At 39.1% G+C, this 16,132-nt stretch overlaps 1 protein-coding gene across 1 annotated transcript in view; it reads left to right on the top strand.

Annotated features, from left to right (window-relative positions):
* Window positions 1–16,132, top strand: part of HCFC2 (host cell factor C2) — a 29,819-nt gene that overhangs the window by 6,896 nt on the left and 6,791 nt on the right. Inside the window, 10 exon segments of the mRNA XM_075938736.2 lie at window positions 1,660–1,868; window positions 2,445–2,529; window positions 5,136–5,239; window positions 7,430–7,618; window positions 8,813–9,001; window positions 9,631–9,680; window positions 10,580–10,739; window positions 11,881–12,081; window positions 13,527–13,603; window positions 13,995–14,132. Of these exon segments, the coding sequence (XP_075794851.2) occupies window positions 1,660–1,868; window positions 2,445–2,529; window positions 5,136–5,239; window positions 7,430–7,618; window positions 8,813–9,001; window positions 9,631–9,680; window positions 10,580–10,739; window positions 11,881–12,081; window positions 13,527–13,603; window positions 13,995–14,132 (1,402 nt within the window).

The raw sequence follows: 16,132 nt of genomic DNA, 5'->3' as shown, positions 1-16,132 counted from the left end.
CATTACTTTTGTTGCAAGAACTGGCTAGAAGCTCTGACATATTTGCAGTGGAAGCCAAATATACTGCCTTTTGCTGAACTCTAGGATTAGTTACTAAATTTCAGAAGAGAAATCTCTTTCCTTCAGTCTCTTATTAGAGAGAACATGAGATGACCTTTATTGAGTATATCTACACTGCAATTAAACATTTGCAGCTAGACCACATCAACAGTCTGGGGCCCAGACTAAGGCTGTTTAATTGTGGGCTTGGAGTGGAACTTGGGCTTTGTCACCCTGCAGGGAGGGAGGGTTCCAGAGGCTGGGCTTCAGCCTAAGTCTGAATGTCTCCACTGCAGTTAAACAACCCCTTAGGCTGAGATTCATGAGTCTGCTGATATGGGTCAGCCACAGGTGTTTTATTACAATGTAGACATACCCTGAGATCTCTTTATATAGTGCTTTGGCATGCACTTTAACTGATGTTCCCATGAGTCGTCCTTCTTCAGTGGATTTGGGTTGGAAGATTTTGTTCACTAGAATGTTGCAGAGAATCGTGGAATGTGCTGCGTATACAAACTCTTCAAAAACAGTTAATTTTTAAATCGACACAAATAGGACATCAAAATTGAAAATACTTTCCCCCATAGAGATTTGCAGTTAAGACTACTTTCAGTTGTCTAGCTGCAATGAAATTCCAGAATTCTCTTCTTCCCTTTATTAAACAAGATTTGGCTGAAACAAGTATCAGAATTCAGACAGTTCTCAAAGTAACTTGCAATAAGTGGATTTCCATTGATTCAACAATAAATGGTGAATTCCCTCTCAATGACCAACCCAAAGGTATTCTGCTCATATTCTGCTGATGTACCATATCATAGAGTATCATTTAGCTTAACAATTTGCTCTTCAGTTGCTGTGGACATTTGGGGTGTGTCTACACTGCACCGTAACTCAAAAGAAGATACGCAATTTGAGCTATGCAAATTGTGTATCTTATTTTGACGCTATTTCAAAATAGCTTAATTCATCATAAAGCACTATTCCGAAACATCCCTTGCTCCTCATAGAATGAGGTTTACAGGGACATCGGAATAATGAACCCGAAATAACGGGCTTGCTGTGAAGTCATGGAATAGCTATTCTGGGATACTCCAGTATCCCGAAATAGCGTTGCAGTGTAGAAGTACCCTTGTTCAGATGTAGTGAATCATGCTAAAAATCTTAGTGTCACTTTTGAATATGTCTTCTGTGGACACCGTAAGTCAAAGTTGGTAGAGTTTGGTTGGTGAAAACAGACTTTCTTCAGTGTACAGGTTGTGCCTGAAATCTACCCATATTTTGCCCCTCCTTTGTATTTAAATATCCTCTCAGTATTTTTAAAACCTACTTTTTAGAGTGAATACTGACCCTGTGTTTAGTTTTCCTTTTTGTAAATTGAAACCTCCTCCTTTTTGCTTGTTTGAAAAGAACGCTGTTTAGTGGAGTTTGGTTTTATTCTGTTTGCACAACTCCTTCTGTTCAATGTTTGGTGGGTACTGTAAAAATAAAATTATTGTAGCCCTTTGCTATAATAACCTTTTGAAAAAACAATTTATAGTGCTGACAGTCTAAAGTTCACCTATGTTCCCTTTTTATAATCCTTCAGTTACATTGTTCAATATCTTCCCAATATTACACTAGATATTTAAATGATTTCTATGAACTGGAGCTGCAACATGGTTCTGGAGTCGTAGGCTGGAGCATTCCAATGACCAAAGGAATCTTGCCTTCTCCTCGAGAATCCCACACAGCCATTGTGTATTGCAGAAAAGATGTAGGAAATCCAAAGATGTATGTTTTTGGAGGGATGTGTGGCTGTAGACTTAATGACCTTTGGGAGCTTGACATAGGTGAGTTTAATCAATGTGTAAATCGGCTTAACTGCTTATCTGGTATTGAGGAAAAGTGAAACCCTCTGATAATTAGTGATGTGTGGTATATAATTGCAGTTAACAAGTGACTTAGTGTGAGCCAGTGTGTAGCCCTAATGCCATTTTATTCAGCAGGACAAGATGTGTCAGATTTCTGAGACAGATTTTTACTACTAACATGTGGTAACAGTCGCTTGCACCCAGAGATCACTGGTTTTACTAGGATACCTTAAATATTTTTAGAAAAATAATTAAAACTTGAGTAGCCTTAATGAAGTGGGGATTATAATCCCAGTGTCAAATTGATAAACAGGTTAATATTTGTTAACCTGTAATAAAAATCTGAAAAGACCGTTAACATAATGTGAAGTTATTAAAAAACTGTTTAAATCTTAATATAGATATTAGCTTGAAAGTGGCTACCTTTTTACTTTGTTAAAATCTAATTAATAGTAGGTACGTGCACAGTATTTCCTGAAACTAGGATGTGATGTACACCAATATCTATACAGAATATATTTTTTACTCTACTGAAATGCACTTTTTTTTTAATAGAAACAATGACGTGGTCCAGAGCAGAAACTAAGGGGACAGTGCCACTTCCTCGCAGTCTCCATACAGCCAATGTAATAGGAAACAAGTATGTCTGTTGTTAAAAGCTCAGCTATAGAAAGGTACACCAAGTAGGAGAATGATGATATAGTGTTTCTGTATTGGATTACCCTTACCTGCCACTGTACAACATAAACAACTTTGGCTTTATGGAATGCTCTTCTGGATGTTGTTGTGCCCTTGTAGAACCTATGGAGATAGCAATATGCCATCATGTAAATTAAGGCAGTTAGTGAATTTTAGCATCTTTCTCAAGCCAATGCTGACTCACAGGGCAGAAACTAGTTTCTTCCATCCCTCTGCATTATTAGCAGCTGCTTCCATCTGCTTGTGATGTTGATTGACTCTTGTGGCCTCCCAGCTAACAGGTTCTTTAAGGTTTCTTTTGGCCACTCTTGTTTCCTCACTCCAGTTGGCTTCCATCATGTGGGAGTCTGCATATTGGCATCCGGAATATATGGCCCAAATATGCCCAAAGTATCCTTCTAATTCTAGTGGAGACAAGCTGCTGGGTTGGTTATTTCCCAGCTCCCTTTGCCTGGTAGGAAGTAGTTTTAAAATTCTTTCGGTAGTAGGCACATAGTCTTCTGTATTAACATCACAGATTTTTACCTCAAACTAGGGATGCAAAATCCTAGTTAAAATGTTAACTGATTAAACTATATGTTTAACTGGTTAACTAGCCCACTGTATTAGCACCCTCATAGTGCATTGCTAGGCAGGGCCTGCTGTGTTGGGCGGCAGGCATGGGGCTGCTCCTGCCGGGCTGGAGCACCCTGTGGTCTTGGGCTTCCTGGTTTAAAGTCATACTTAGTAGAGTAAATAACTTTTAGCTTGAATAGATTTTGCTTGATCGTTACTAGGGATGTTAACGTGTACTCATGTACATGGTTATCTGGTAAGCCTCGGTGCATTGGTTAACCCACACAGTTACGTGCACTTCCCCTCCCCCTGCTGCCTCCCCCTGGAGAAGGAGTCAGGAGCCAGCTTTTAAGCCAGCAGCGGGAGTGGGTGGAGAGGAAAGGCTCCCACGGAGCCACCTGCCCCCCTGCGCTGGTCAGGGAGATAGATGGGATCCAGTGCTTGCGGGGAGCCAGTTTATATGTTTACAAAAATAAAGGTTTGTTAATATACCTAATCATTACCTGTATGCTGAATCATGTTATCAGACTGAGTCACATATGTATCTAATTCTTTCCCTGGTCACTTTGTATAACTATACAAAATAACACTAAAACCTGGAAAATTGTTTTACATTCTTTTACTCTCTAGATCTGTGGTTTTCAACTTTTTCAGGCTGCTGTACTCCTTTCAGAAGACTGATTTGTCTTGGTACCCCAAGTCTCACTTCACTTAAAAACTTGCTTGCAAAATCAGACATAAAAATACAAAAGTGTTACCGCATGCTATTGCTGAAAGTGGCTTACATTGTCATTTTTACTATAAAATTATAAAATAAATCAATTGGAATATAAATGTACTTAAGTTACAGTGTATACAAATCATTGTATGAAAATTTAGTTTGTACTGATTTCACTAGTGCTTTTTATGTTGCCTGTTGTAAAACTAGGCAAATATCTAGACGGGTTGTTGTACACCCTGGAAGATCTCAGGCAGTGTTCCCTCTAAGCTGTACAGCAACACAGCTTCACAGGTGATTAATCAGTCCACCCAGTTAGAGGCTCATGGCTCTGAGCCAGAGCTGACTGACTGGGCGGGGCTGATAAATCACCCGTGAGGCTGTGCTGCTGCACACCTTAAGCAGGGGTTCCCAACCTTTTCCAGATGGGGACCCATTTTGACAATTCAGGAAGACTTGGTGACCCAAGGCAATTAAAAAATGGGGAAAGGCGGGGGAGCAGAGCCACTTGGGGAGACACTTGGTGACCCTTTTGAAATGTAATGGTGACCCATATTTGGGTCCCAACCCATAGTTTGGGAAACCCTGGCTTAGAGGGAACACTGTTAAAGCTATCTGACAGACCGAGTTATGCTAGCAGGTAGAAGAGTCATCTAGAGCAATGGTTCTCAACCAGTAGTAAACATTCCCCTGAGGGCAAAGTAAATATACTTGCTTCCAATTTATATCATCTTACAGGTTATATATATATATATATATATAAGGCGGGGAGAAAAGAAGAATGCCCTCTGAGACAAGATTACAACTTTTGATTTTTATTATTCCTAAAAAATGTTACCAGATTGTATTTCCTAAAAGCATTTCTAATTCTGATATCTGACAGTCTTTTAAAATGGTCTGTTGTGAACAATACATGAAAGGGCTGTAGAAATTCTGTGTAAATGTTTAATTTCTAAATATCTAGCAGTTTCAGATGCCTTTATTGAGATACAAAATTAACACACTCTGGCATATTTCTTAAATGTCCTGCAATGCGGAAGATTTCTCATAGTTATTTTGCTCCACACTTTTTACTACTGTAGACCTGTGATGGCACCAATTAGAAAGAGATGAGGGACACAAACAAGCTCTTGTAATCTGTGGTTGACACATTAAAATCCTGTAAATAGGTGTTTTGCCATAGAGTATATGGTGAGAAAAACGCAACAGGATGAGGGAAGTTGTTAATTAGCTATGTCTTTTTCCCCCCCCTCTCTCTTCCCTCATATTTTTAGAATGTATGTTTTTGGTGGATGGGTTCCACAGACAGTGGAGGATGAGATTTCTACTCCTGATGGTGAATGGAAGTGTACCAGTTCATTTTCTTATCTAAATTTGGGTTAGTGTTTCTGCTGTTCTTGATCATTATAAATTAAATGTTTCTTTTGACAGATGTAAACCTATGAGTAAACTCTTAAAAAATTCTTAGGTAACTTTAAAACTAGACCAAAGTTGCACATCCCACCAAGAATGTATTTATTCTCAAGTCTCCCCATTGATCTGGATGGACATCTAATACAGGACAAATACTTTCTGGATAATGGTTGTCATGTTGCAGACATTCAGCAGTATTATAAATATAAAACAATGCTCAGGGATCTCCGTGGTAGAATACAGAACCTGTTACATGCCTGCTCTATAAGACAAGAATCCTTTTATTGATGCGCACCAAATCACTTTAGCACCCATACAATATTACCCTACATTTCTATATGATACAACCAAAGATCGGGAGGGGGGGAAGGGGAGAGAGAGCATTCTCCCTGTGCACTTTCCTAGTTCTGCACAGACAGTTGGCACAGCAGACCTCGAATGAACCACCCAATGATCACAACATCCATTAAGGGCCAGTCAATGAGGCATAGTATTAGCACATGGCAGACTCTGAGGATACTAAGGTTGTTGAGATAAAATAGTGAGTTTACACACTGAAATGTGACTTCCTTTGGGGAAAATGTCCAGTCGGCTATAAAAAACTTCCACACCATGAGAGACTTTCTTTCCCCTTCCCTTTATTGTTGACAAAGAGCCATTGTAGATACGGCTGGTTGTTTTGTCGCCAGAACTGGCTTCCACCAGTATCCCACGATTCCTGCTCAGTTAGCTCTGCTCAGTGTTTAGATCCCTGCTGCCTTGCAGGCATGTGCCCCTCCCCTTTCAAAGCTCCAGCAAGTATCTGGCAGCTCAGTGTGCTGTTCCATTTGGAGAACAGGCAAAGGGAAATTCATTAGACTGCTCCTGTTCTGCCCTGTACTAGGAACATAGCGGCAGGCAGATTGCTGCTACAGGGAGGGGATCGTGAGGTGAGGGGGAGACTGCTGTGCTGCTCTGGCATTCCTCAGCACAGAAAGCTCACAGAGCTACTAATAAGGCTGCTCCCAGCAGCTGAAGAGTCTGTTGGAGAACTTGGAAGGTGGAGGGGGGGAATCCCAAGATGTGATCAGCTCCATATTCCCACAACGCTGCATTGCTCACACTGCTGATGATGGTTCCTCCAATATGGACATGATCTATCGACGGAGGGAGAAAGTGTGGACACCCTCTGGTGATTTTTGTTGACTTTTTGGGTATCGACATAAGTTTTGAGACATACCCTAAGACATGCATGCTGATGACAATGAATGCAGCTCAAGCAATTGCAGCACTTTCCACTGACCCCTAGGCTGGCCAAAGATACTCCCTCTGAGATATTTGATTATATTGGGGTATAAAGATGTTACATACTGTAATCCTGATACACTGACTTCTCCTAAAAGACACTGTTTCTGTTATCCTTGGGAAATGTTTTTGTATCCCCCTTGATATTGGGGTGTTCTTGTGGCATTTGATACTGGGATGTGTTTGTGTCACTAATCTGTACTTAGCACTTCTTAAGAATGTGTATTTCTGCAATATCAGCTCTGTTCTTGCCTAGGGATGTAAGAGACTAGTTGACTATCCGATAAGCAAAAGCTCATCAGTCAACTAGTGATGCGACTAGTCGCTCCCTCCATTTGTTGCCTCTGTCAAAGAGAGGCAGCAAGGGGGGGAGCAGGAGCTGGTGCTGAGAGTCGCACTGTCTCCTCGGGGCAGGGGAGGTAGAGGCACAGTGGGAAACAGCGCAAGCGTGGACTGAAACAGTCTCTGCTCACGCCACTTCTGCTGCAATTCTGCTTTTGAAATGTACAGGAGCCCACAGGGAGCATGGGACCAGGGCTCCACACTCCCTTCGGGGCTTCCACTTTTGAACCATAGTGGAAATCCAATCGACTATTCAGTTAATTAATTAATCTAAATTTAACATCCCTATTCTTTCCTGATTTTGAGAGCAGATCCTGCCTGACCAAGCTGCTGGTACAAGCGTTCATGTTTCAGGCTCCCTTTCTAATACAGACAATATTGGAAACCATGATTCAAATGAATAAATGTAAACGTGTGTATTCTCAAGATGATCACTTTCCCTTTGACTAGTTAGGTAGAATAATATCTGTTTCTTGTTTTGAAAACACACATTTGAATGGTACGGATTATTGCAAATTTCATTTCCTAGATACCATGGAATGGATAGCTCTAATCTCAGATTGCCAGGAAGATAAAAAAAACTTGTTACCAGGGCCAAGAGCAGGACACTGTGCTGTGGTAGTTGGCACTCGTCTGTATATCTGGAGTGGTAGAGATGGTTACAGAAAAGCTTGGAACAATCAAGTTTGCTGTAAGGATCTTTGGTATTTAGATACAGGTGAGTAACAACATAATAAAAATACTTTAATGTGTTGTACATTGTAACTACAGTATAGAAACTTGACATCATACCTGCATAGAAGTTTTAGTCTATAGCAGATTCAGTGAATTTTTAAATCTCAGATTTTTTTTAAAATAAAATATTGCTTCAGGGTTGATGTATTTAAAGATTATTCTTGTGGCTTTCTGCTAAAAACAGTGACCTATTCCATAGGCCATCAAAGAGATGTTTTGAGGCTAAATTCAGTAAAAAAAAAAAACCTTTACAATTCTTGAGTCAAGATGCTAGCTGGCATCCTATATAAACATTTGTTAAAGTTTCCTCCCCCCTCCCCCCCCCCCCCGATGTGCATTTTACATTTTCCTTATTTCACTTTATTGTGGCTCTAACCTCTTCCACCAAACTAAGCAATTGCTATATTTGGCGTTTCTACACTTCAGGTACGTGTAAAACATTGTGTTCCACTTTTAATTTCTTAATGACCATAGAATCTCATATTTTCTTATAGATAATCTTCTACTGCTTAGTCGTTTTTTGTAAAATTACAACTGAATGCAATTGGACAGAGAAATACTTGTATCCATCTTCTTGGGTGCATTCTCCATAAAGCTGTGTAGGTTCTACTCTTTTCTCCATGATCTTGAAGTGATGCCTCTGCATATCTGGAGCCCTGCAAATCCACAAATATCCACTTTATATCCATGCATATTTGCATCCACTGATGTGGGTGCGAATATCCACAGCTTATTTTTGCCGCCATGGATGTGGATATACATTTTTAATCTAGAACCAGGCAGTTTTGCAGATCTATGTGGGTATTTGCAGATATGGATATGGATATCCATGCGTCATTTTTGAAGATGCAGATACCAATTTTGCATCCACACAGAGCTCTCTGCATATGTAACTCAAAACCTCATTGGTTTTTTCTGCTGTCAAATAGGTAATTAAAAAAAGGTATCAGACTTTTAAAAAATGTGCCTTGTGAGACAATTAGGAGAAACCATATAGTATTTTGTTGCTTTATTTTATAACATATAATATTTTGTTTACTTTTGTTATGTGACCTATTACCATAAATACTTGGAGAAATGAGAGCTGTTTATGTATTATTGTTACAGAAATAACGTTTGAACTACAATAAAAGTGCAACTTTAAATATTCCATTTCTATTTAATTGGTGTCTTTTAGAGAAACCACCAGCCCCATCACAAGTACAGTTGATCAAAGCTACAACTAATTCTTTTCAAGTAAAATGGGATGACGTTCCTACAGTGGAAGGATATCTTCTTCAGTTAAATGCTGACTCCCCAGTGCCTATAGTGACCAGTGGAATACCAGTTACCATCGTTCCTGAGACTGCATTGCCAAGTTCACAAGGTAATACGGCAATATTTCCCTTAGATGAAACTACATTTCTACAAAGGTTCCCATATAAGCTTCCCTTGTGCTTCCTGATTTTAAGTTGGCTGAATAGTGGAGAGGTTCCTTGATGTAAGCAAGAAGTGTCTGAGCCTGGACGTTCCTTACAGAGTGAAACTCTTTATAGAAGACAGGAAAGCCTAGTGCTTAGAATGGATTTTGTACATTGCTATATGATACCTGATACCTGGCTGCAATTTAGACCAGTATATGAAGTAGTAGAGAGAGAATTCATAGGTAAGTTTTTTGTTTTTGTTTTTTTTAACATCCTATTTGAATGTGACCTGAAGGAGATGGTAGTGGGAAAAGGATTTCCATTGATTTTGTTTGCTTTTGCAGTTTAATTTCTGATTTTAGTGCTACTATAACCAGAAACAGAGATTTTAACAATAAGACAAAGGGCCTGATTCTCATTTACACAAAAGCCTTTTCATATTGCTCTGGTACTCGCTCACTGGGAGAAAATAGACTCCATGTAAAACATTTTAATGCTTCATAGAATCAATGGGTATTTGTTTTTGTTTACCTGTAAGGTGGTTCTACTCAACAGCATAGTCTATAATCAATGACTATCATCCTTCCTTCAGGAATCAAGCTGGATCTTCACAGCCAAACAAATCATGTGGTTCCTAATAATGTAAGTCTAAACTGAAAATTGTCAAATCAAGATAATGTTTTATTGGTGGTTTCACTTCCCACTCTAATTTGCCAATTTTAAAAGGCCTGAAATAATTTCAAACTAAAAATTTAACTGCTTAATTACTTTTGCTCTAATGAGACTACTTCACTTCCTGATTGAATGGAGTAGCTTGAAAAGCCATTCCTGATCATTCAAGAGGGAAGCTACAGACGTACTGAGTACTGTTATGATAACTGGGAGCCAGAAACCAAGAAGAAAATTTCCTTCATCCTCAAAGCCCCAGCAAAATGGGTACAGAGAGGTTTCTAAAACAAAAATGTTAATCTTTTCTGGAAAGTAGTTGAGTCTATATAAGTATATTTTTATGTGATTGTTTTCAAATAAACTAAAGATACATAACTTCATTTGCACTTCAATTTAAGAATGCCAGCTGTCTTCAAAATAAAGCTTTAGATGTTAAAGACATTATCAAGTCAAATATAGACTAGGGATCTAAAATCCTGTTTAATTAGTTAACTAGTTAAATGTTAAGTTTAATTGGTTAACTCATTAAATGGGGACAGGCTGGAGTGGACCCCCCTCATCCTCTCCGCCCCGCACCACAGGCAAGGGGCTGCTCCAGCCTGGCTGCTGCTTCCAGCCCACACAGGGCTGCTCGCTCCCAGGCTGAGAGTCTGCACCTCTGACCCTGGGCTGCTACTTCCGGCCCTGTGCAAGGCTGCTGACTCCCAGCCCATCAAGGGTAATACTTACCAGGTAACAATTAGTTACCCATTCACATCCCTAATATGGACTTTGTGAAAAGTGTGTTTTACAAGTTTAATTACTTGCAATATTTGCAGTTCAAATTGTAAACTTTAACAATTATCATAAGCAATTGCTTTCTTTTTGATTAGGTGCAAGTTTCATCTAATCCATTATTAAAACTGGAAGCTGAAGAAAATATTACTGAACCTGAAAATATGGTTACAAAAGAGGCTACAAAGAAAAATTATCTAGATTCTAGAGAAGTCAAAGAATCAAATGCCCCCTCACTTTTGCCAGGATGTACTGTAGGTAAGAGATTATTCAGTAGAGACTAAAGGAAAGTTGGAGTTAAAAACTTGCAGATATTAAAGTAAGAATATTTGTGTGTTACTGATACCCTATTTGTTTTTTTAAAGTTGAGTCTTTCTCATAGTATTTATTACTGTTCATATTTATAAATTGGGAACATAAGAACGGCCATACGGAGTCAGACCAAAGGTCCATATAGTTCAGTATCCTGTCTTCCAACAGTGGCCAATGCCAGATGTCCTAGCACAGAACAGGTAATCATCAAGTGATCCCTTTCCTGTCATTCATTTTCATCCCCTGACAAACAGAGGCTAGGGACACCATTTCTACCCATTCTGGCTAGGTGAAACTGTAATTTGTCCCTAGTTTATTGTGCTGTAAGAGGAACAAAATGTTCAGGTCTGTCATTAAGATGACAAATATGGACTATAAACAGTTCTTTACAAACGAAAGGTCTGTTTTTTCACATAAAGGCTTGGCATACAGAAATAAGCAGCACCAGAATTAGAGCAGTAACATCTTGTTTATAGTTGTCAGGTTGTCTAACCTGCTTATCATACTGGATGCTTACATCTATGTAATTAAGGTGATGTCCTCATTTCTGCTGCTTTCAGCGTCTGAATTCTGAGAGTGTATATGGGAGGGGAGGAAATGATTGCTACGGGTTAAAATTTGGTATACAAAATATCAACCTAGAAACAAACTTCTACAGTTTATAATATTCCTAGTCACTTGTATTACATGGACTAGCAAAAATGTAGGATTTCAAGGTTGCAAATATTTTTGCTACTTGGAATTGTTTTCAAATCAATGTTAAAATCACTACCATTTGGATTTAATGCTTAGCTGAATAATAGAATTTAATCAGATGGGCCTATTTTATCAAAGAACTAAGAAGCATCTCCCATACTTGTCTGTAGTTAGGTATTTTTGTGGTTTGTGTACATATGTCAACTGTTATGGGGGAGAAATTAATATTAATTTTACACCAAATTTGTGTATAACATAAATATAAGCAGACTCATTCTAGTCTGAATCTGGCTAGCATCAATTCCTATAGCAGATTAAAACAATTGGATTAAGTTGATATTTGTCAATTGATATCAATATTGAAATCAAGTTACTATTTTTCATGTTGCAGGTCCTCAGACTTCAGCAAATGTAGCTGAATTACATGACTTGGACATAAGAACTGTAAATCCTGATGCTTCTGTATCCAGTATTGTCTCCTGTTCACAAACTATGGTAACCCAGCAGGCTGTTAAAACTGAGTCATCAAGTACAAATGGGGCAGTTGTTAAAGATGAAACTTCACTAACAACAGTCAGTTCAAAATCTGAAGGTTTGAAATGTGTTTCACATACTGTATTTTGAGCCATATTTATCTAAGGCTGCCATCCAACTTCTACTGTGGTGGAAAATTTGTCCTCTTTGAATAGTGGCTGGGATTGAAATAATGGTTCAGGCATTGATGATCTTGAGCAAGCTTGAATGATCTCTTCTCTGATTTCACTTTAAAATGAGGATATTCCTAACACAGATTTGTAAACAATTTTAATTTGTGAAGGTGAAAAGTGTTACAGATGTTCATTACTAGTTGACTGAAATCCACTGTTCAGATAATACTAACCACCAACAACATTGGTGCCTGTGGCACATTTGCGCACTCAAGTGCTTTTCTTGCTAAAGGGCAATATATTCAAATGCTAGTGATCTCGGATCATCTTCATTTCTTTCCAAATTGGAGGCCTCGTATTACTGATTAAATCAATTAAATTGGTTATTTTAGGCTGACCACCTCATAATCTGTGATTGAAAACTTTGAAATGCGCAGTTGATGTAAACTCAGTATGTAAACAATGTTGATGCAAAATGTCTTGATGAAAGTGAATACGCAGTATTTGCCATCACCTGAGAGCAGTGGCAACTGTTTGATAATGGTCTTTTGTTGATACGCGTTTTAGTAGTTACATTCCTGGATTGTCATTGCTCATTAACAGTGCTATCATATGGGTGGAAATTGGGTAAATATTGCATTTTATTAATATCAGTAGAACTGACTTAAATGGGGCCTCTGTGTTATGTAGTCTTGCCTTAATTTTTGTATTCATGCCTCTGACAGTGTGAAAAGCTCGTTGCAAATATATTTGCATGTATATGAAACCACACTTAAGTTGTGGCCCTCAGCATGTGCTGAGAGTATCATTGTGGTTCCCGAGGCTTCCAAAGTTGAATAGCCCTGGGTTACAGGCTTCTGTCGATTTTTATTGCTCGTGACCTATCTTTGACTTTTTACTAAAAATAACTATGACAAAATCTTAATTTGCACGAGTAATACATTTAAAATTATTAATTGCTGAAGTTTAATGTTTAGCTCATACTGGGTGGCAATATCTGCCTGATTTTGTGTACATTTCAATATTGATGTAAACAGAATTTATACAACTCCAGGCCTAAATTCTTAATAATTGCACTGCCTTATAATTGTGTAGTTTTAGTCTCCTGTCAATGGTACCATTGTACCTGCAGCAGCATGCAACACCAGGTACTGTTAAAGTTGTTTTGTAAGTTTAAAACCAACAGCTAGTTTTAAAAAGGTATTAAAATTCAGGTTGTAAATAAAGCTTCATGTAAAATTTACCAAACTATGAATGTAATACTGAACAGACTTTTGCAATAGAAGCTTCTCACTGAAATCCATTTACAAATTTTAAAAGCTATGGAATTTGTCTTTACATGTCAGTTGTTTTATGTGAAGTAATGTTTTTAATATAATTCTTGTTTTAGTTGCTGAAACTACTTTTATAATGTCTTCAACTAAAGTCAGCGCTCCTCAGACAAATAACTCGACTGTACACTTATCTGTAAGTATGTGATCTTGCATAATCAAAACAATAATTATCTCTGTTCTTGGCCACAGAGCCCTCCAGGATAGTTTTATTTTGTTTGGAAGAAAAACATGATGTATTCCAGTAGGTTGCAGCGAATAAAGGCAGATGCAAATTATGCGTTGTATCCAGTCTCTTAAAAAAAATAAGAGCTATGTTGTAAACAATTTGGTTTGAGAGACTATAAATGAAATAACTCAGAAAAGATGGGAAGAAATTTAACTACATTTCAATTGTAGGACCCATTTCTTATCACTCTGTGTGTAGAACTGGTATGCATAATGAAGTAATCAATGCATTCTTTAAATAATACTTTTTATGATATTAAAGTCTGGGTAGTCTGAATAACATATTTCTCAAACACTAGAAAACTACTTCACCAAACCAGATGGCAACAGTAAAAAGAGACCGACAATGGTACGATGTAGGAATTTTTAAAAGCAACAGTGCTCTGGTAAACCAGTACTACTTGTTACTAGAAGAAAAAGCAAGCATCTCTAACAAGGTAAGTTTTATTTGTGCATTTTTTATTTTTGGATGTGTTGCCTATGTGCTAATAGGTTGAGGCTAAAGGTTTGGGAATTTATTGGTTTTGATACACTGTGCAAGGAACTAGTGCTAATCAGAGCTCTGGACTCACAAGGGAGAAAACATTAATTCAGGATGCTGGCAGATATCTTGTTAACTTATGTTCTATTTCTGAGGCTAAATCTTCAGCCAGCCAAACAAAATGCATAATTATGGGAATCAAACGTAAGAATTTGTAGTTTTATCCCAGTATTCCTATTTATATAGGAAATAGCTCTTACATTTTTACTGGCTTGAAAATATTAGTGTATTTTGTGTGTGATCGCTGAAAGCATGAAAACTTAGAAACCTGCAAATGAATTTCTTAAGAAGTGGTGTGATTTAGCTTTACATTTTTAATATGGTATTTGTTTAAATACAGCTTTGAATAAATGCATTGAGTAAGGATGTTAAAAAGCGTTTAATAGGGTAACTTAGTAGCTTCTAAAAATCTTAGTGGTTCTACATGCTGTGGGCTTTGCTGAAAAACCTCCCCAGGGGTGGGGCCGCCAGCCCCTGCTGGCCCAACTCCTGGGGGGCGGCTTTGCTGCCTTGCCACTTCCCCAGGAACTGGCTAAGTTTAACCAGTACCATTAATAGATAAGCATCAGCTTATCCATTAAATCAGGGGTGGGGAACCTAAGGTCCAGGGCTGAATGTGGTTCTCTGGTTTCCTGGATCCAGCCCCCAATATTTGGTGCCCCTCTCCCCCAGCATTGGGAAACCCGTGCTGGTTCTCTCTCTCTCTCTCTCCTCCTCCCCCCACCCCCCCCCCCCGCTGTTCTCCGTTGGGATTGGAGTACTCAAAATATAGTGGCTTGGTTCCTTCCCCCCGAGTTCTGGTTTGTAATGTGTGGAGTGCTTTCTCCTTCTCAGTCAGGGGCCATATCAGAGAGGGTGGTGGTTTTTGGGGGGGGTTTTTGCTTCTTTTTTTGCAGCCCCAGACTGATTTTTCTATGGGCCAGTAGCCCCTGACCCAAAAGAAGTTCCCCACCCCAATGTAAATGGTTAAACCCTGACATCCCTATCATTCATGTCACTTTTTTGTAAATTGTGACTCATGAATGCTCATTAACATTGTTTAATATTACCCCGTGAAAGAATACAGATAGCCGAGTGTTTTTAAAAACTATAGTTCCTATGTTTTGTGTCTAGGGTTTTTTTTATTTTGTTTAGGTAGTTTATACATCAGTTATGTATGAAACACTTTATATACATTAAATTTGCAAAATCTTTGCAGTTTTGATGGCAAGAGAGGATTAATGATCCATTGGTGAATATATTTCTAATTAAGTGGCTAGAACAGGCCTGGGCAAAATACAGCCCAGGGGCCAGATCTGGCCCACGGAGGCAGTGGGGAACTCCATGCAGGAACCCCTGCTTGCCCCGTGCATCATGCAGAAAAGCAGCTGCAGGGCTCAGTTTCTGTTTTGAAACTGGAGGGGAAGGAAGAAGTTTTAGGAGCTGCCCCACCCTCCAGCACATTCCTATTGGTCGGTTTCTGGCAGAAATCAGCCAATGCGAGCTGCTTGTTAGAATAACAGGCAGCTAAGAAGAATCATGCCTCCTCTCCTGGGCCCAGATATTCATAAATCACATGGCCTGGCAAGCTGGCTGGCTAGGAAACATTTGTAAGTCTCTTGACAAGTAAGTCTCTTGGCCACCCTGCTTCTGGCACCCTAGCCCTTTCCTGCCCCAACTCTCTGCGCCCCCCCTCCTCCCACTCAACATACCCAAACCCTCTGTACCCCTGTTACACCTGTATACCCCCTCCCAGATCTAGCACCCCAGTCTCCTATCCCAGATCACAATCCCCTCCTACTCTAGGTCACATCCCAAACCTCTTCCCTCCAGTCACCTGCCCTAGGTCACAACTGCTTGCTTCATCCCAACTCTCTCCCAGACTCCAGTCTCCCTCCTGCACCCGGTCCCTCACCC

Source organism: Pelodiscus sinensis, chromosome 1 (genome assembly GCF_052426305.1).
Source record: "Pelodiscus sinensis isolate ZL-2025 chromosome 1, ASM5242630v1, whole genome shotgun sequence".
NCBI classification, from domain to species: domain Eukaryota; kingdom Metazoa; phylum Chordata; order Testudines; family Trionychidae; genus Pelodiscus; species Pelodiscus sinensis.
This window is presented reverse-complemented; position numbering and strand designations above follow the sequence as displayed.